At 28.7% G+C, this 20131-nt stretch overlaps 3 protein-coding genes and 1 long non-coding RNA gene across 4 annotated transcripts; all 4 read right to left on the bottom strand.

Annotated features, from left to right (window-relative positions):
* Positions 1-1470: 1470 nt before the first annotated feature.
* Positions 1471-2685, bottom strand: LOC149876835 (uncharacterized). The gene has a single exon (XM_090074921.1). The coding sequence runs from the start codon at positions 2683-2685 to the stop codon at positions 1651-1653; it is 1035 nt and encodes a 344-aa protein (XP_089931047.1). The 3' UTR covers positions 1471-1650.
* LOC149876834 (uncharacterized) lies at positions 1471-7250 on the bottom strand. Its single transcript, XM_090074906.1, has 4 exons — positions 7212-7250; positions 6095-6147; positions 5768-6022; positions 1471-5399 (listed from the first exon to the last, which is right to left on the bottom strand). Exons 3-4 carry the CDS (start codon positions 5823-5825, stop codon positions 2746-2748), a joined length of 2712 nt encoding a protein of 903 aa, XP_089931032.1. The 5' UTR covers positions 5826-6022; positions 6095-6147; positions 7212-7250; the 3' UTR covers positions 1471-2745.
* Positions 7251-9778: 2528 nt separating this feature from the next.
* LOC149876833 (zinc finger BED domain-containing protein 5-like) lies at positions 9779-10324 on the bottom strand. The gene has a single exon (XM_090075124.1). The coding sequence runs from the start codon at positions 10322-10324 to the stop codon at positions 9779-9781; it is 546 nt and encodes a 181-aa protein (XP_089931250.1).
* Positions 10325-10765: 441 nt separating this feature from the next.
* LOC149876832 (uncharacterized) lies at positions 10766-15386 on the bottom strand. The gene is made up of 3 exons (XR_016448468.1): positions 13628-15386; positions 12836-13036; positions 10766-12479 (listed from the first exon to the last, which is right to left on the bottom strand). It is a non-coding gene; the product is annotated as an uncharacterized LOC149876832 (long non-coding RNA).
* Between the last annotated feature and the right edge of the window lie 4745 nt (positions 15387-20131).

The following is a 20131-nucleotide window of genomic DNA, read 5'->3' as shown; positions in this document are numbered from 1 at the left end:
TGCAGGTTTAAGAATAGCGGATAGCGTAGGTTGCAATATAAAAAATCTTGATACATACTCAAAAACACACAAGGAGTCTGTTTTTAGAATGAGTAGGCAAAAATATTTTCTGTTCAAAAAGTGCCTCTCTTCTGCGAAACTTTAAAATATTGAATTCAAATGAAAAAGTTAAGTGCTAAACAACAAAATCGTTTTGCGTTAGAATAACAAGCCTATTAGAATAAGAAAAATATAAAGAAGTAGCCAAAAGAAGTAGTCCGTTAATAGAGGCAAAGCATTTCCCTTGACAAAGTATAAAAAAACAGATAGAAATGGTTTTTTTGTTTGGTGCTGTAAGTATCAGTTTATCTCTAATTTTATCTCTACGTAATCTCGCTCTTTCATAGTCTGTTGACGCCGTAATGATTTTCGGAAATTCACCTAAAAATCAAGAGACTTTGCCGCCTTGAGACCTCTTCATAATATGAAGTTCATATCAGGAGCTAGGTTCAGACAATCCCTTCTGTAGAATACGGAATGTAACAATACCTTATAAAATTTTCATTTCTGTCCTCTTTTTCCTATAATTTTACCAAATAAAAAAGTCAACATGCAAAAACACGCAACAATTACTTTACATGGAGACACGTTTTACTTATTTTAAAAGATTTCAAACTTGTAACTTTTTGAGAAAAGTTTAAGATTTCCTCCCCTGATCTGATAATAAATTTGGTAATTAGATCGCTCTGTAGCTAAATTATTCTGATTACCATCCATAAACTGCCTAAGTAATCATAATATAAAAATCATTTGTCAACTTCATTCGATATATAAAAGCAAATACTTCCTTTTCTTCGAACTCTTCAATCACATCTTTAGTTATTACCGGGCTGTTGAAAAAAAATTATTTAATTTCCGAAAATAATTTCCATCATAAACTGTTTTAAAAAACATCATTTCCATTAAATCTTACACAATCGCTAAAAAATTACTTCTTTCATCATCGTAAATTGAAACTTGAAATTTTTTACTGTTGTAAAAATATCAACTATTTCTAAAAACTATTCTTCGATTTCTGTTTTCCATAAATTCTGTCCGCAACATTGTATAACAGAACATTTATAGATATTTTAATTCAAAATTCATTACTTATTTTGGATTCCTAAAGTATAAGTGCAAACTAATCGCTTTGTTTAAAAGCATAACTTGTCTATTAAAAGAACTGAGCAAGGAAAAGTTCTCTAAATTTGTAGACAACACCTTTTTGCAATCATTTCGCTCAAACACTTCACTATATTTAATTTTGTGATAAATGTTGATGGATTGATTCCTTAAGTATCAGTTTGTGTTTTATCATCTTGAAAATAAATTTCAAAAGCTTATGCACACTTTCCTATTCTGTAAAAACAGTTCGTTATATTACTTTTTTGACCAAATCTTGATGGATTACTGGTTTCTAAATAATCAGCTATTGTTTTATCAACACAGTAATAAATTTCTAAAGCTTTAGCATATTTTTCCATTCCGTAAAAACAGTTAGCTATATTACATTTTGTATCTAATTTTGATATCTGATTTACTCCTAAATTATGAGTTTATATTTTATCAAACTAATGACAAATTTCTGATGCTTCATTATAGTTTCCCATTCCTTTGAAAGAGCCTGCTATATTACTTTTTGAATTCATTACAGGTTTTTGAATACAAACAGCTCGCTATATAAAATTTTGTAATCAATGTTAATGGATGATTGATTCCTAAATCATCAGTTCGAATTTTATCAACTTGGTAATAAATTTCTAAAGCTTCATTATATTTTCCCATGTCATTCCAACAGTTCGCTAAAGTACATTTTGTATCCAATGTTGTAGGATGATTTATTCCCAAAGTGACAGTTTGTATTTTATCTACTTGATTATATATTTCTAACGCTTCATTATACTTTCCCATGTTATTTAAACAATTCGCCATATTATTTTTTGTATTCAATGTTGATGGATGATTAATTCCCAAAGTGACAGTTTCAATTTTATCAACTTGATTAAGTATTTCTAACGCTTCATTATACTTTCCAATGTTATTTAAAAAGCTCGCCATATTATTTTTTGTATTCAATGTTGATGGATGATTGATTCCTAAAGTGTCAGTTAGCATTTTATCAACTTGATAAAGAATTTCTATAGCTTCATCATACTTTCCCATGTCATTCAAACAGTTCGCCATATTATTTTTTGTATTTAATGTTGATGGATGATTGACTCCTAAAGTGTCAGTTTGCATTTTATGAACTTGATTATATATTTCTAATGCTTCATTATACTTTCCCATGTTATATAAACAGTTTGCTATTTTACTTTTTGTATTCAATGTTGATTGGTGATTGATTCCTAAAATATCAGTTTGTTTTTTATCAACTTGATTACAAATTTCTAAAGCTTCATTATATTTTCCCATCTCAATCAAACAGCTTGCAATATTATATTTTGTAATCAATGTTGATGGATGATTAATTCCTAAAGTGTCAGTTTGCATTTTATCAACTTGATTATGTATTTCTAAAGCGTCATTATATTTTTCCAAATGGTACAAACAGTTTGCTAAACTACCTTTTGTAATCAATGTTGATGAATGATAGATTCCTAAAGTGTCAGATTGCATTTGATTAACTTGATTATATATTTCTAAAGCTTCATTATACTTTCCCATGTCAATCAAACAGCTTGCAATATTATTTTTTGTAGCCAATGTTGATGAATGATTGAATCCTTAAGTGTCAGTTTGCATTTGAACAACTTGATTATATATTTCTAAAGCATTATTATTCTTTCCCATTTTATTTAAACAACTTGCAATATTATATTTTGCAGCCAATGTTGATGGATGATTGATTCCTAAAGTGTCAGTAAGCACTTTATCAACTTGATTAAAAATTTCTAAAGCTTCATTACACTTTCCCATGTCTTTTAAACAGCTCGCAATATTATTTTTTGTAATCAATATTGATGGATGACTGATTCCTAAAGTCTCAGTTCGCATTTTATCAACTTGATTATATAGTTCTAAAGCTTCATTATACTTTCCCATGCCATTCAAACAGCACGCCATATGACTTTTTGTATTCAATGTTGATTGGTGATTGATTCCTAAAATATCAGCTTGTATTTTAACAACTTGATTACAAATTTCTAAAGCTTCATTATACTTTCCCATGTAAATCAAACAGCTCGCTATATTACTTTTTGTACTCAATGTTGATGGATGATTGTTTCCTAAAATATCAATTTGTATTTTAACAACTTGATTATAGATTTCTAAACCTTCATTATACTTTCCCATGTTATTTAAACAGTTCGCCATATTAACTTTAGCATTCAATGTTGATGGATGATTGTTTGCTAAAATATCAGTTTGTATTTTATCAATTTGATAATAACTTTCTAAAGCTTCATTATATTTTCCCATTCTGTATAAACAGATGGCAATATTCAAATTTATATTCATTGTTAACAGATGATTGACTTCAAAATAATTGGTTCCTATTCTTTTAATTTGATTAAACATTTCTAAAGCCTCATTAAATTTTCCAATTTCACGCAGAGAGCAGGCTATAGTATTTTTTGTAGTTAATGTTGATGGATGATTGCTTCCAAAAATATTAGTTTGAATTTTATCAACATGGTAACAAACTTCTAAAGCTTCATTATATTTTCCCATTTCCCCCAAACAGATCGCTATATCATTTTTTGTATTCAATGTTGATGGATGATTGGTTCCCAAAATATCAGCTTGTTTTTTGTCAACTTCATTATAAATTTCTAAAGCTTCATTATATTTTCCCATTTCTTTCAAACAGTTTCCCATACTATTTTTTATACGCAATATATTGGTGATTCCTAAATGATCAGTTCGTGTTTCAAAAACTTGATTATAAATTTCTAAAGCTTCATTACATTTTCCTGTATCTATCAAACAGTTTGCAATACTTTCTTTTGTATCCAGTGTTGATAAATGATTGATGCCCAAGATATCAGTTTGTATTTTTTCAACTTCATAAAGAATTTCTAAAGCTTCATTACATTTACCCATATTATTCAAACAGATTGCTTTATCATGTTTTGTATCTAATGTTATTTTATTCTCAGCTCCGTAAGTTTTTGTGTTATATTTTTGAATAGCATTGAGTATGTTTATTGCTTCTTGAAAAAAACCTCTAATTGATAGGAAATGTCTGATTCCTAAACTCTGTTTATGGAACACATCACACATATTTGGTTTATAAATACGAAACATGTGAAGAAAATGGTTATAAAAATGCATCACATCATCAATGTGTTCTTTTACGTCTTGCAACTGCAAGTTTAGAAAATCTATAATGCTTTTTTTGCATGTTTCTTCTATTTCTTTACGTCTTTGATAATATTTGCTCGCTAACTGTGTAATTTTATGCATCGCATACCTGTCCAAGTCATCGTCGGAACGATCTATCAATGAATAACTAACTAACAAAGCTATCGCACGATTTATCAAATATTCGTCGCTTACTTTCAGGTATTTTGAAATATCTTGAATGAAATGTTTTGTTATGTTTTGACCATCGCAATGTGATAAATGGTTTAAAATTTCTATTGGTTTTTCATCCGATGTTTCTATTTTTTTTAACACCAAGTTGATTGCTGTTATTGCAGACTTTGTTTCTGCTTCGGTGGATAAACAATCCTCCAGCATTTCTACGGGGTATGATTGAAAAAGATCTAAATATTTTTCCAAGGAAACGTTGTTGTTGTTTATATAGAGAATAGCTTGATTTATGGCGAGTGGATGATACAGAAGCATTTCGGCTATTTCTTTTAACTTTTCCTCGTCGTTTGTTTTAATATTTTCCTTCATGAAAAGAAATGCATCTTGAGGCAAGAAAGGATTAATTTGTACTTGATGAACGTTGGCAGACCATGCTTTCCATTGCGATGTCACTAATGTAAATGCGTTTGGTTTAATAGACACGAATTTTTCAAAGTTCTTTACGCTTTCATCATCCACGTTGTCGAAAATGAACAAAGTATTTTCTCTTTCAAAATAGTTATGTACTTTTGTAACAATTACATCAATATCGAATGCATAACCTTTAGAATCACTAACGCTTAGACCCAACATGTGGCAAAGGTTGGTTACAGATATATGTAATTTGTCTAACGCTGCGTCCATCCACACAATATTTTCGAAATACGTGCCATAACTTGCTGCATATTTTCTAGCGAGTTGAGTTTTTCCTACCCCAGACATTCCAGTTAACACCGTTAAAGATCTGCCTGCTTCGCTTCTTTCTAAAAAGTATTTGTGAATTTGACGCAGTTCATCGTCACGTGAAAAAAATGTTTTTATCGGTGGTAAAACTCTGAACTTTGAATATCTGGATATTAATCCTAAAAAAAAAAGACAGATTATAATTTAAAAAGCATTAACACTCTATTAACACGCCACAACTTGCTGCTACTACGTCAGCAAACTCCGTCTGTTTATATATTTGATTTCCCAATAGTTAGGGAACTTCCACTTTATAAAAATCTTATATTTTTTTATTTCACTTTGCTGCATTAAATAATCCAAGTTATAAAGTTGAAAAACCAAAAACGTCATAAACGTTAAATATTCCCACATGGATATCGATACTTTTAAATATAGAATTTCGAAGTTAACCGTTCGAATTTTTAATCGAATATTTCCTTGAATAAAACAAATACTTAAAAAAATGTTTTGAGAATGAGAACTTTACTACGTGAAGAAAACCTACTTCGTTCGATGTCAATAACCAGATCCTCTTGCTCGCATGAAATCAATCCGTTTTTCATAACTCACCATGTTTTTGATGGATTATTTCTCCGCCATCGGTTTAGCAGTTGAATAGTTTGCTCTTTGGTTGTTTCAAATTCTTCTATGACATTTTCAATTGCCGTGTCATCAATCATAAGATATCGAGCAAATTTTTTACAATCATAAGTGAACTTATCTCCAAGCATGATGAATACATCTTCAGGAAACTTTTCAACTAACAGAAAAGATTTGTTTTATTAAAACTGAATTTTTATTACAAACTGAAAGCTTGTAAATTTTAAGCTACCTTTAATATCATCAAACTCCTTGTCCATGACAACATGATCTTTAACAGCCATCCTAGGAATAACAAAATCCTTTAAAATACTAATTGAGCCGTCTTTGTTTGATAAAATTAAGTAAAAAAACTCAAATCTCTCAAAAATTGAGCCGTCGTTGTGTTGTAACTTAAAAGACTTAAATCCCTTTTTAAACTTGTCTGCTTATTACAAAAAATATGATCTTTTAAAGGAAACTTGTGTGCAAATTATCTTTCACAAATCTTCTTTTACTACATGAAGAAGAAATAAAAAATTTTTAAATTGATTTTTTAAATACTATTAGAAGTTAAAGGGAATTATGTAAGAAATTATTTGGAAGAAGCAAGCCATACTTCTTTTCAGTTATAAATTTCAAAAAAATTAAATCAAATCTTAACATCGTCTTAAGATATGTGAAAGGTAATTTGCACACAAGTTTCCTTTAAAAGATCAAAGTTTTTGTAAAAAGTGAGTGATTGCTACTAGGCGTAAATAGTTTACATCCAATAAATTTAGTCGAATCTGCAGCAAACATTAAAATAAATGGTTTAAACAGTGAACGGAAAAGAAAAAAACATTGCATGTTTTACATTTTATCTTGTTACGTTCTTGAAAAGTAAGAGCGATAACAAAAAACACCCAACGTTCTATTAATGATGTGATGGGCTCAAAAAAACCATCGATTTCTAACTAGAATAAACTGTTCACAGAGAGAAAACTACTAATGCAGTTATCAAAAAAGTCACAAAACAAATTTGACCACGAAACATTTTACTTGGATAAAAAATCAAAATATTGAAACTAAAACAATGAGAGAATAAAAGATTTTTTCAGTGAAATAGTTTTAAAACCCATGAAAATATTTCCAATCATGTTGTAGAAGTGCAAGATCATATTTTTTTAACTTGTTAAACATTTTCGAAAAAAGGATCGAAGAAAGAATCTGTTTTTGAAAGAAGCTGCAAATCTGGTGGAAAACATAGAAAAACCTGTAAATAACTTAGTTTCTCAGACTTACCTTAATTAAGTTTTTGCTCGACTAATGTCTTAAATTTAAACTTTATATTTTAAAACCTGCATTTAAAATCAATAGAAAGAATATACCTTATTAGTTATGCCAATATACTGCACATCATCATAATTCTTGACTTCTTTCAATAAATGAAAATATATATTTATAATTGCCAAAACTCAAAACATCCGTAATGTTGACAACTAAGCTTTGTAGTATATGAATTTTATGAAACAGATTTTTATACTTTTGATTGGGTACTAATGCTTTTCGATATAAAGTTTGTAAATCAGTTCACGAATTATAGTTAATAAATATATTTGTTTATTAACGTTGCTAATTTAAATGCGTTGAGCAAAAATTTTGTCTGCATATTTGTTATGTTGTTATGCCAACAGCCAGCTTGCAAACTAAAACTTGCTTCACCATCTGAATCAACCCGCTGTTAGATATATAGGTCATATAAGTTATTGATCTGCGTTCAAACAAAAAAGGAACGGTTATAAGCGCTTTCAATCTTGAATTGGCTAAAACTTTGCTGGGGTATCTCCATTTTTTTCCCTTAACCTTTCAAATCATAGAAAGTTGCAGTAAGAAATTGTCGCATATTGAATCGCTAAATTTAAGTAAATATATATATCTGTAAAACTTAAAAAAAGCAGCTAAAAATTTGCTGTTAGCTTCATCCGTGTAGATTCCTGATTAGATATTATTTATGAACACTCTCATTAATAACGTACGGCTTCTTGATGCCACAAACCAAAGTTTGTGTAGTTTTTCTTGAACGCATATGTTAAAACTAAAAACTAAGAAAAGTAAACAAATGTGTCATGTAAAATTTAAAACAAAAACCACAAAATTTAAGTAATATATAAAGTAAACTAAGTAATATGTAAATCAAATATATAAAATATATGAAATGTATAAAATATATAAAATATGTAAAGTATATAAAATATATAAAATAAATAAATAATATATAAACCAATTTATCATTTGCAATTAATTCTTACAATTAAAGTCAAGAAAGAAGTTCTGCCATTAGAAAACGTAAATTAGAGTGCAAGTTTTTAAGTTATTGAATTATTATTTAAAGTAGAGCAAGGATGGCCAGACTTTTTGGCACGAGAGCCGCATTCAAATACTTACGTGAACCGAAGAGCCGCATTAAATAATTCGTTAAGAAATTTTTCTGCATTCTTTTTTTAAAGGTATTTTGCCTTACAAAAAAAATTAGAAACTGGTGGCAAAATAAGTGCTGTAAAATCCTCCATAAAGTTAAACTTAAATTTTTATGAAAAGAAATAAATCTTTCTAAAGAACTTTTTCTAAAAAACTTTTTGTGTACAAATTTTATGTTTACAACTAGTTTTTATGTCTAAATTAAAAAAAAAATTTTTCAAAGTCAAAAACTTTACTTTAAATGTAAGCTTGTTTAGAATTTCAAATTATCTTGAGTGTTTCGAAAAACTCATTTCAATCAAGTTAAATAAAAGTCTGATTCCCTTTTACTCTAACACAAGAAAAACTAGTTATAGAATTGTTTTAAGAAGCATATTCACGTCATAAGTTTTTAAAAAAGTAACAAAATTACAAAGTTATGAATTTTCCAATCAGGCACTAAGATTCTGAACTTTACTAGTAAGTCTCTTAAAATCTGGCTTCAAGCTTGTAGTTGCTGTTCTAAGTAATTCTGACAAATGCTCAGTGGTTAGATTTGCACGATACTTTGATTTGACAAATTTCATAGTGGAAAATAAAGATTCACATGTGTATGTTGAACCAAAAATTGAAATAAATTTTATGCTAATCTTTTTCAGTAGGGGATACTTAACCTCAGGCACTATCTTCCAAAATTCCAATAAAGTTAGTGTTTTATGCAGCATCAGAAGATTTTGATCTTCTTAGAGATCTAATAGTTCTGTTTCAAATTGAGATACTTCTTCAACTATGTTTGATGGAATTGGACGACCATCACCAATAATATCAATTAAAAAAGGATTTATTATAAATCCTAAAGATGATTTAAGTGCATGCAAATCTATAAACATTTTTTGAAAGCCTTCTAGTAAATTCTGTAATTTTTCCCTGTATGATTCAATCTTATGGTCATCATACTGAATTGAAGGATTAGAAATAATTATCTTCTTCATTTGAGGAAAATGGTTAAAGGTTTTTAAAGTAAGATCTCTCTGAAAAAGGGTAATTTTTTTTTGAAAAATAGTCTGAGCAAGATCAGATATAATTTTTTCTTTTCCCTGAAGAGATAAATTCAGACTTTGTAAATGTTGCATTATATCAGTCAAAAACAAAAGATCTTGCAAAAAGTTCATATCATCAAGAATTTCAAAAGTCTTTTTCTTTTCAATCAAAAAAGATTTAATTGGTTCTAATAATTCTACGAACTTATATAAAGCATCACTACTTGAAAGCCACCGTACAGCACAGTAAAATGATAGGTCATTTGGTTTGTCAGCAAGATCCAATTCATCAATAAAGTTTTAAAACTGTCTATGATTTTTAGCATTTGATCGAATGTAATTTACAATTTCTGTCACTGACTTTAGAACGATTGAAAAATTAAAATGTTTTGCTACTAAATGTTCTCGATGAATCAAACAATGAACTGGAATGAACTCTGGATACTTAGGATCACTTTTTAATAAACCAATAAATCCAACATATGTGCCAACCATTGCTGGTGCACCATCTGTAACAACACTAACAAGTTTGTTGATGGTACATTAGCTTTAAGTAGAACTGTTTCAAGAGCTTCCTTTAGATCAACTCCACGAGTTGTATCTTTTAGCTCAACCAAATCTAGTAATTCTTCTTTCACAATTACATCTGATGTTACATACCTAACAAATACTGCCATTTGAGATTTATCTTGAACATCTGTTGATTCATCCAGAGCTAAACTAAATGCTTCACAGTTTTTTAAGTCATTCAACAATTGCTGCTTAATATCAGCACTTATCTCAGATATTCTTCTTTCAATTGAATGTCGAGAAATAGGAATCTGTGAAATTAACCTTTGGATTTTGCTATTTTTAGGATCTAAAACTAAGAGGACATCTGAAATGATTTGCTTTATAAATTCTCCATCAGAGTAAGAATGTTTAACTCTTGCAATGTTCCATGCTATAACAAAACTTGCTTCTGTAGAAATAGTTGATTCTTTACTGAAAGATGAAGCATTCATTTGATTGTTAATTATTGTTTTGAGTAATTCAATTTTATTTTTCCTGTAATCTGAATTTAAAGGATATTCCTTGGAAAAATTTATATGTTTAGTTTCATAGTGGCGTTTAATATTCCCTGACTTGTTGTGAGCAAGTTCTTTATTACAAATTAAACATATCGGTTTATTTTCTTTTTCAATAAATGCAAATTTTTCTGTCCAATCTTCATTAAATATTCTTTTCTCGTCATCAATTTTTCTTTTCTTCCTGTTGTAGCGAAGTGGATTATTGTTAGTATTTTACTTCATCCATTTCAAAAAAATAAGTGTTGCGATTAATTAAAGTTAATACGAAAAGAGTCGAAATGAAATTCCAAGAGCCGCATGCGGTTCGCGAGCCGCATTGACATTCCAAGAGCCGCATGCGGCTCGCGAGCCACGTTTTGGCCATCCCTGAAGTAGAGAGTTTTGTCACGTGACATTTTATCGCGGAAAAATATATATCATACGTTTTTGAAAAACTTCGTCCAAAAAAAGCAACAAAAATGATTTTATGTAGGTGTCGAAGAATAAAAACCCACTCATGTAAATAAATAGTATGCACGTATATATAGATGTTATTTTTTTTAGAAATGGTTGCACAACAAAAATTTTTTTGGGGACGTCGTTTTGCTTTAGAATTGATCAAGTTATTTAATTTTAAATGTTTCAGTTTTGTTTATATACAAGTAAACTAAGCTAATTATTTCGTCCCCACATAAAAATAGATTCTGCAACTATTTATTTATTATGCCAATCAGTTTTTTTTTTTTTTTTGGAAGTCTAATAGGGTGGGTTTTTTGTTTTCTAAGTGGAAATTTTATAAATTTCCCCCGTGTTCAGATATTTTTTTGTTAACGCAACTTTTTACGCAAGAAAAAAAAAAGATAAAATAGTTTTTTTTTTCGGCGCCAAAAGTTTAACGAGATACTTTAAGAAAATATTTCATAAAATGTATATGAATTGAAAATATTAAAACACGAATATCTTTGGAACTAAATAAGCTACAGAAGTGGTCGAAACCCTTTTGAAAATAAAATATATTTAGGAATCCAATGCATTTTAAATAAAAAAGATTTACATTGGCTATAAAAATTGCCTAAACTCCCTATTTAAAGATATTTAAAGCTTACAAGCACTTGAATGTAGAGATAAAATTCTTAACTTAAGAGTTTCTTTAGCTATATAACAAGAGCCATCTAAGAGCCATGTGAGTTAATCAAAAAATTTGTTAAAACGAACGTTAAGTTGTAAAAAGCGATGTTTTATTTTGCAACTAAAAGTATTTGCTGAAAAAGAGATTTCTATTTTTGATACTCAATTTTTTTTTTTTTTATTTAAGTTAAAAAAATGTAAGTTGCTATTTTTTTAACGCTCTGTTTGCCGGCACAAGTGCATTTTAGACGTCTTAAAAAATTCTGAATTTGATCTCCGCGAAAATGTCTAATTCGAATGCGTTTTAAAAACGAAATTGAGACGTCTATACTCCATATGACTGTCACATAAATATCTAATTTTAAAGAAGACATCAACGCGCATTGTTAATTTTTGATTTATTCTTATTTGAGAATAATTACTTTCTCGTCGGGTTTTTAATTTTTTTGTTCGCGATATTAACAGAATGTTAATTACAAATGTGAGTACGTTTAGCGATTTATTTAAAGAATAATGAAAAAGGCAACAATGAGAGTAAATTGATTTTGAATAGCAAATAGTGTAAAACCAGTGGCAAACCGAGTATACATCTTAACTACAGCTTACAAAACCTTTGGGCGATTAACGTATTAATTAGGTTAAAGTACCGTCTGTAGGATTGAAGCATAAGTACAACTTGCATAACCTTTAGAATCACTTACGCTTACACCCAACATGTGGCAAAGGTTAGTTACAGATATATGTAATTTGTTTAACGCTGCATCTAAACAAAATGTTCAAAGTGCTTGGTGTAACTTGCGGCACATTTTCTAGCGAGTTGAGATTTTCCTTCCCCAGACATTCCAGTTAACACCGTAAAAGATTTATCTACTTCACTTCTTTCAAAAATGTATTTGTGAATTTGACGCAGTCCATCGTCACGTGAAAAAAATGTTTTTTATCGGTGGAAGATCTCTGAACTTTGAATATCTGGGTATAAATCCTAAAAAACAAATGCAAATGATTATTTAAAAGCAGTAACACTTTCTTAACACTCTGCATATTGTCGCTACTACGTCCGCAAACTCCGCCTGTTTATATGTTTGGTTTCTCAGTAGTTAGGGAACTTTCACTTTATAGAAACCCTATATTTTTTATTTGACTTCGTTGCAGTAAATAATCCAAGTTATAAAGTTGAAAAACTAATAAATATTCCCACATGGATGTCGTTACTTTTAAATGTAGAATTTCAAAGTTAAAGTTGACCGTTAGAATTCGTAATCGAATATCTCCTTGAATTAGAGAAATACTTAAAGAAAGTTTTAAGAGTGAGAACTTTGTAATAGTAAGAATACCTACTTCGTTCTATTTCAAAAACCAAATCCTCTCGCTTGCACGAAATCACTCCGTCTTTCATAAGTCGCCATGTTTTTGATGGATTGTTTCAAATTCTTCTATTACATTATCAACTGCTGAGTTATCAATCAAAAGGTATCGAGCAAAATTTTTTCAATCATAAATCAAGTTTTGTGATTTGATTTCCATAAAAATAGACTTTTTCTAAAGAACCGAAGAAGAGCAGAGCTATATATGTTTTTTGAAAACTGTATTATTTTTGGAGCAGAAGCAATAAAGATTTAGGTCCAATAATAAATATGAAAAACTATTTTACAAATGCTCCCGTAAATTATAATGCCTTTATTTAAAACGAAAAGAAAGTCCGCTAGAAATCTGTAACAACAACATATCATTGAATAGATGTCTAACTCGTGCCGCCGTTGTAAAGTAAACTTTTTTGGCAGTATAATTGTGAGGGCGGCGTTTTTTAACGGTTAATTATTTAATTAATGTTTTTCGTTTGTTGCGTAAAGGGTAAGGGGAGGTTTGGGTTATAGAGTTGTGTGGAAAAAAGGTATATGGAGGTTGGGAACAAGGTTGATGGTGTGGGGAGTACTTGGTTAGGAAAGGACGAGGTTTGGGGATAGTTTGGTTAGGAATGGGTAAGTTTTAATCGTTAAAGGGCTTAGGTTGTGTTTTCCGTCCTCAGTATATTCTGTTATATAATAAAACTCAATAAATGTTCAATTAGTGTGTAATGATTAGCACTCTTATATTCATAACTTTTATTTAATACAAATAAAATTCTCTTACGCTTCTTGCAGTGTCCAATAAAATGTTTATATCAACTACTCCTCTTTTTTTATATTTTCTTTTTATTACAAATATCTCTTCTTTAATTGAATCTTCTGGTTATTCTTCTTTAATAAATATTAAAATCTTCTTCTTTTCTTCTTTTATTCAACTGCTTATAAAACTGCTTGTTCATCAAAGTACTTTTCTTATCACAAAGTTCTCTCTCTTTTTTAAATTCTTCATAAAACTTTCTTAAAACTTTCTCCTTACATTTACGTCTTCCTTGTACTTTCAAAACTCTTCTTCTAACCGTTAGACTTTTTTTTTTTTTGAGCTTTTATAGTTTTTTGCTTGTTTTCCAGTGGCGATATCTTTTCATTTATTTATATGGCAGGTTGATGAGTCTTCGTGTTTACTTTTTTTCTCAGTTGTTTTGAACTTTTCTTCTTTCCGTTTTATCGTTTACTTACGTGATAAATTGATTAATTATCGTGTATGAGTCTTTTCCCGGTCGTTATTTTTAACTTTTCTTCTTGTCGCTTTATCGTTTACGAGTCTTCGCGTTTACGTCTTTTCCCAGTTGTTTGTTTTAACTTTTCTTCTTTCCGCTTTATCGTTTATTGATATGACAGGTTGAATAAGTCTCCGTGTGTACGTCTTTTCTCAGTTGTTGTTTTTAACTTAATTCTTTTTGTTTTATCGATTACTTATATGAAGAGTGGACGAGTCATCTTGTGTCCATTTTTTCCGATCTTTGTTTTTAATCTAATTCTCCCTCCTCACAATATTGCTTTCCCAGCAATGAATAGCTAAATGTTAAAAAAATAGCCAACAGATTTTTTTGTTAGTTAGATTAGAAAATGATTAAAAGTTTGTGAAATTAAGTCTAAAGATTATTGCATGAGAGGAATTGTTTTAAAATCTGATTGGGAAAGAGATCTTGGAGTTGTATTCTCAAATGCTATGAAATGGAAAAATCAAGTGATTGCTGCTTCATCTAAAGCTAATAAAATGATTGGAATGATGAGAAAACTTTTATTAGTTTTGATAAGATCAAGTTGTTGAGAAATATCTATTTGATATTTATTAGACCTCAGTTAGAGTTTGCAGTTAGAGTATGGTAGCCACAATCTAAAATGAACATAGATTTATTAGAAAAAGTTCAACACGGAGTAACTCAACTAAATAGTTGGCTGAAAAATTACCATACAAAGAACGACTAAAGCGATTAAACAGTACAATGGCATTAAAAAAAAGAGACGAAAAAGAGACGATCTGATTTTTTCTTCATAAATGAATAAGTAACTTTGAACAAGTTCAGATAGTAAAAGATTTCAAGTTCAAAACAGAAATTTAAGTAAGAGGACAAAGCTTGCAATATGATAAACTACAATTTAAGCTTCAAACTACAATTTAATCTTTAAACAAATACCTGCCTACTCTTCCCACATATTTTTACACTACGATTACGTAATAAATTTGCAGAGTATTGATAGAAGCAAAAAATGAAAGAACTACTGATGCAAGCAGGAAAAAGGACGAGGAGAACTTTTCTTTTAATTTCTATACGGAGAGTAAAACATTTTATAGGAGGCTTTTGAAATAGAAGCAAATCGTGGTGCAAGGGCATAAACAAATTAAACAAGTGATACTAACGTGGATTACCCAGTAACGCAACTCTAGCTTCTGATTTATCTCTATCGAATGAGTCAGTTTATGTCGGTTTCTGCTGCGCTAGCAACATTTTAATTATCATTACTGGCAGGACCTTCTCTAACTGACTACTAGTAACAAATGTACGTCACGTTTCATAATGTGTTGACATCTAAGCGCATTGAACTTTGGTGATACTAACATAACGCGAGTACTCTTTGATTGATGAACGCCTTTCATCAACACAATTTTATAAGCTATTACGAATATAGTATTCAATCAAGCACCAAACTATGAGTATTTAAAATTACACCTAAGTATTTTTTAAAAAATGAAAATGCGGAAAGCTACCCCTCCAGCTGTAGTATTTTCACATTAGAAACAAAGTTCATTACATATTTTAAATGCATAAAAAGCAATGTTTCAAAACTGAGTTTGAAAAATAATTGCTCGAACGCATCAATAAATTAAAATTGGAAACTAAAAAATTATAGTAAACTAAAATTGAAAAGCGTATGGAGTTGGAAGTCGGTATTTTTTTCTTCGAGAAAGAAAGAAAAAAAAATTCAATGCCACGTGACAAAACTAAATCTCGCGACTCTTGTCTTACATGTGTTTTATAATTTTTAAGCATTTTTTTTTTTCATCAGATTTTTTAATCGAAACTGCATCTAAAAAAAGTTTAACGAGAAGAATCTCTTAAATACGAAAATAAGTATTTGGCTTTAGTTATTAATAATTCTTCATTTTTTAATTTCACAAATACATTACCACAGTTTACACCACTTCCTGAGAAAACTTCATCTTGACATTATTTCGGTTTTTAAAACTTTTAATTGAAAAGGTTTTGGTGATACGAAGGGTGATTCATATTTTGAAGCAAAGAATATATCATTAATATTTAAAAAGCTCAACGAACAATCAGTTTCGTTGTCGTTTAAAATTTTGATTTACAAAAAAAAATTATTTGAATAAATTTAAAGTATTTACCTTTAATAACGAATTGTTTTCTGTGTGAAGTGATTTAGGACTATTTTTCTACGTTTTTTCTAACGAGCTACAAGGTGGCTTCAAAATGAATTTTATGTGTTAAAAAAAAAGAAACTGTTCTTTTTTATACTAAAAAAGTTCTCTATTTTATTAGTATAAAATTTATGTTCAAACTTTGACAAATAATTAGTCACGAACACATTCTAAGTACATATTGAATTTTCAAAAAGGAGAAATTGCTCTGTGAGGACTGCCGAGCATTCTTGTACAGCTCCTGCAATCACCCTTCACTGATATCATTTACAGCTAATCTGTTCAAAGCAATCGAATCTTTATTAGTTCCATACTCGCTACACAATTGGGTAAGAGGTTATGATATTGTAAAAAAAACAACCGAAAAAATTCAAAATAAAAAAGGAAAGTTAAAGTCTTCTACATTCAAAACTTCAAAAGAGTGAAAGTAGTCAAAGTAAAAGTGAAAAGAAAAGCAATAGAAAAGAAAGAATGGCAAACAGATTCAATGTAAAAAAATAGAAAAAAATATTCAAATAAAATTATAAAAGAGTTGATAGGAAGTTAATAATCAAGTATACATGATGAAATTTGATGGTATACCTTTTTTTTTTTTTTTTTTATTTTCATTTAATATGATTAACCAATTTCACTTACTTGAAACTTGCTAAACTTTAATACATCTACGTCTTGAGCCGCAAGATCCCCTATTACACAAAGAAAGAAAGGTATAAGGTCAAAAATACCTCGTATTTTAGTCAATTGAATGATCAATTTACCAGGAGAGAGAACAGGTACTTGCCAAATTTTTACTATTCCAGAAATTTAAGGTAAAAACATATGTATTTTAAAAAGAGGGAAAAAAAATTGACAAAAGTATAAAGCTACCTTGTTCCCAAGCCACCTTTCTTTGTTTATCAAATTTTCCCGGAGAATCCTTATTTTCGGTTTGTTGCCAATTTTTTTTTAAAAAAAAAATATTTGGCAACAAACTGAAAATAATTTAGATAATGCTCTAAGTAAGAAAATATTGTTGACATGCACAAAGTAAGAAACTGTTACAAAAAGATTCAAGTTTTATGCTTGAAAACAACAAACACATTTCAAGATGTTTTTTATTAAAAAATATTTTTTGAAACTAAAAAAAATTTCAAAATGTTTACTCATTAAAGTAATATGTGTCGTGATTATGTGTGTGAACGCTAAGTCACACACATAATCACATATATGTGTGTGAACGCCAAGTCAGCTGAAAATAATTTTTAGAACTAAATCTGATTACCAAAATATAACTTCTACTAATTACCTTCTACTTCCTGAAGGTTATTACGGAAATAAAAAGGGAAGAGAAATATAAACATAGTGGTGATTGCTACAAAAGATAAAGTACGAAAATTAGCATTTCGTTTTTAAAATTGACAGAATTTGTTTTTTGGTTTGTTTGTTTAGTTGTTTTTTTTATATATGTGATCTTCATTTTGTTTTATTTTTTGAATTGATAGCTTTTTAGAATTTGCGTTTTCTTTTGGTGAATTTTTTCTTCTTTTCTTTTTGCGTTTGTTTTTGTTTGTTGCTGAGATACAGGAGCGCTTAAAACTGCCATTTTTGATGTTTTATTAGATTTGATGTCATTTTTTAAGATTTCTTTATTTTTACTATTACGCCTAAATAAAAAGTATGAAAAAAAACTCAAAAAAAAGGTCAGAAGATTCTGTTTGCTCTTGATTAAAATGAAAGCATACTTCCTCAAACTTTTCTTTCACTTTGCTTTCTGAAGATCCAAAAAGTTATTTTATAAAAAAGACCACAATTCATATTTTTTTAGTGCAGAACGAATTAAATCGGTTGTTTCAAAATATTATTATGTTCCAAATGGAATCCGGTGATGTAAAAATATTTTATACCTAAATATTTTGTAAAATGGTGCAAAAACTTGATGGTTTCATTAGCTTAATGCTATAATAATATTAAATATTTCCTTGCAACTAAAAAAAAAACTAAACAAAATTAACATTTTTTTGGGTTGTTAAGTTAATAGACTAACTTTCTATACATTTTTTTTATTTGCTAGTTTATCAAATGGGTAGTTTTTACTCACTAATTTTGTTGAGTTTTTACAAATTTTATAGTTAATAGATAGAAATTTTAAATAGACAAAAGAAACCTAAATGCATCATAATCTGCCCTGATTTGTTTAGAGCATGAAATTAAAAAAAGCTGGCTACCTTAAATATATGAATGAACACAAAACCACATATTAGAAAGAATCTTGTAAAGTGTCACAAAATATTTATAACAAACTTGATCTTTATTTAATCTAACTTGATTTTTATTTTGCTATAACATCATATCACTAATAAACAGATTACTACAAAACGTTTAAAAAAAATTGTTAACTTTAAACTTCGAAAAGCGAAACCTTAAAGCACTCAATTTGTTTAAATTTTGATTTAAAACTGCTGCGATGCATGCAATAAAAGCTACAACAACTTTTATATTGGAAGTATAAAAGTTGTCCGTTATACCGTCCGCAGTTTTTAAAAAGTTAAGTGTTGTCCCTACTAAAAAAGATCAGTATTGCATTATCAAATTGGAAGATTTGCACAAAGAATGAAGAAGATTCCTAAAAAAAAAATATGTCTATATATATATATATATATATATATATGTATATATATATATATATATATATATATATATATATATATATATATATATATATATATATATATATACATATATATATATATATATATTAACATACCATATTCCATTCAGTGAACAGCACCTCATTTGAAAGTGTTTGATTTATGAAGCACACTATCAAAGGTTTAAATTTTTTCCTAAAGATATTACTAGATTGTGGAGATCTGTAGCCAAACCCAATTTGTAAATATAATAAAACTTGTTTGCAAAGTAAAATTTCCCGAGCTTTGGGCTATGCTTGTTGAGAGATTAAACTATTTACACGTGTCATGCAGGTAATTTTAGTGCAAAGTTTTCTAACAAAAAACCCTGCTAAATATTCAAGTATAGCTTCCTCAAAAACTGAAGTATAGGCTTAATAAATCTTCACCAGATTTTTAATTTTGTTCCATAATATTATTGCTATACTTTAATGAAAACTACTAAATTTTGATCTAATCATAGAGCTTCTCAATAAATTTTTCATTATATAATGAAACCAAGAACAATTATCTTTTTTCTGTGAGTAATTAAAGGAGTTCTACAGCGGTGGCCAAAAATTAAAGACCACTCATTTTTTAGTTGGTTTCTTAATCTTTAAATTAAAATTAAGAAGATTCTAATTGACATATTAAATTTTTTTTTTAATATTTTGTTAACTAAAACATACGGATTAAAGTGGTATAATTTTTTAAATCTAATTCTAATTAAATAGCGTTTAACTTATTAAAAAACTGATGAGTACTTATAAATCTTCTTTAAATAAATTGGACAAAATTTAATGACCACTTTCAAATCTTTAATTTGCACTTATAAAAAATAATAATCCATTATTTTTTTTAACTGTCTTAATTGCTTATTACGTTGGCTATAAAATAAAATGTCGAAACCAGAGTTTCGATATCAAATAAACATTTATTTTTTGAATTGCAATAAGGATATAAAAATATTGCAAAAATGCGTGCAAAGATCGAAGAAAAAGACAGATACGCGGCTCTTGTATTAAAAGAAGAAGGCTATAGCATCAGAAAAATAGCAGAAAAGCTCGGAAGGTCTCACTCTTGCATTATTAACATAATTCAACGATACAAAGAGACCCGGTCAATTAATGATCGTCATAGGACTGGACGCAATAAAATTTCAAATGACTGTGATGTTCGCTCGTTAGTGAGATTAATGAAA

Source organism: Hydra viridissima, unplaced genomic scaffold (assembly GCF_058129835.1).
Source record: "Hydra viridissima isolate aposymbiotic clone 2 unplaced genomic scaffold, HvirCarnegie_v1 scaffold_18, whole genome shotgun sequence".
Taxonomy (NCBI): Eukaryota; Metazoa; Cnidaria; class Hydrozoa; order Anthoathecata; family Hydridae; genus Hydra; species Hydra viridissima.
The sequence above is the reverse complement of the archived record's forward strand: the minus strand, read 5'-3'. Positions and strand labels throughout refer to the sequence as shown.

Excerpts from the sequence above, each read along its gene's own strand:
- LOC149876835 (XM_090074921.1), bottom strand. The coding sequence starts at position 2,685 with ATGGGAAAGTATAATGAAGCTTTAGAAATATATAATCAAGTTAATCAA.
- LOC149876834 (XM_090074906.1), bottom strand. The coding sequence starts at position 5,825 with ATGAAAAACGGATTGATTTCATGCGAGCAAGAGGATCTGGTTATTGAC. Across the intron at positions 5,400-5,767 it reads GGTTATTGACATCGAACGAA|GATTAATATCCAGATATTCA; the intron begins GTAGGTTTTCTT and ends TTTTTTTTTTAG.
- LOC149876833 (XM_090075124.1), bottom strand. The coding sequence starts at position 10,324 with ATGAATGCTTCATCTTTCAGTAAAGAATCAACTATTTCTACAGAAGCA.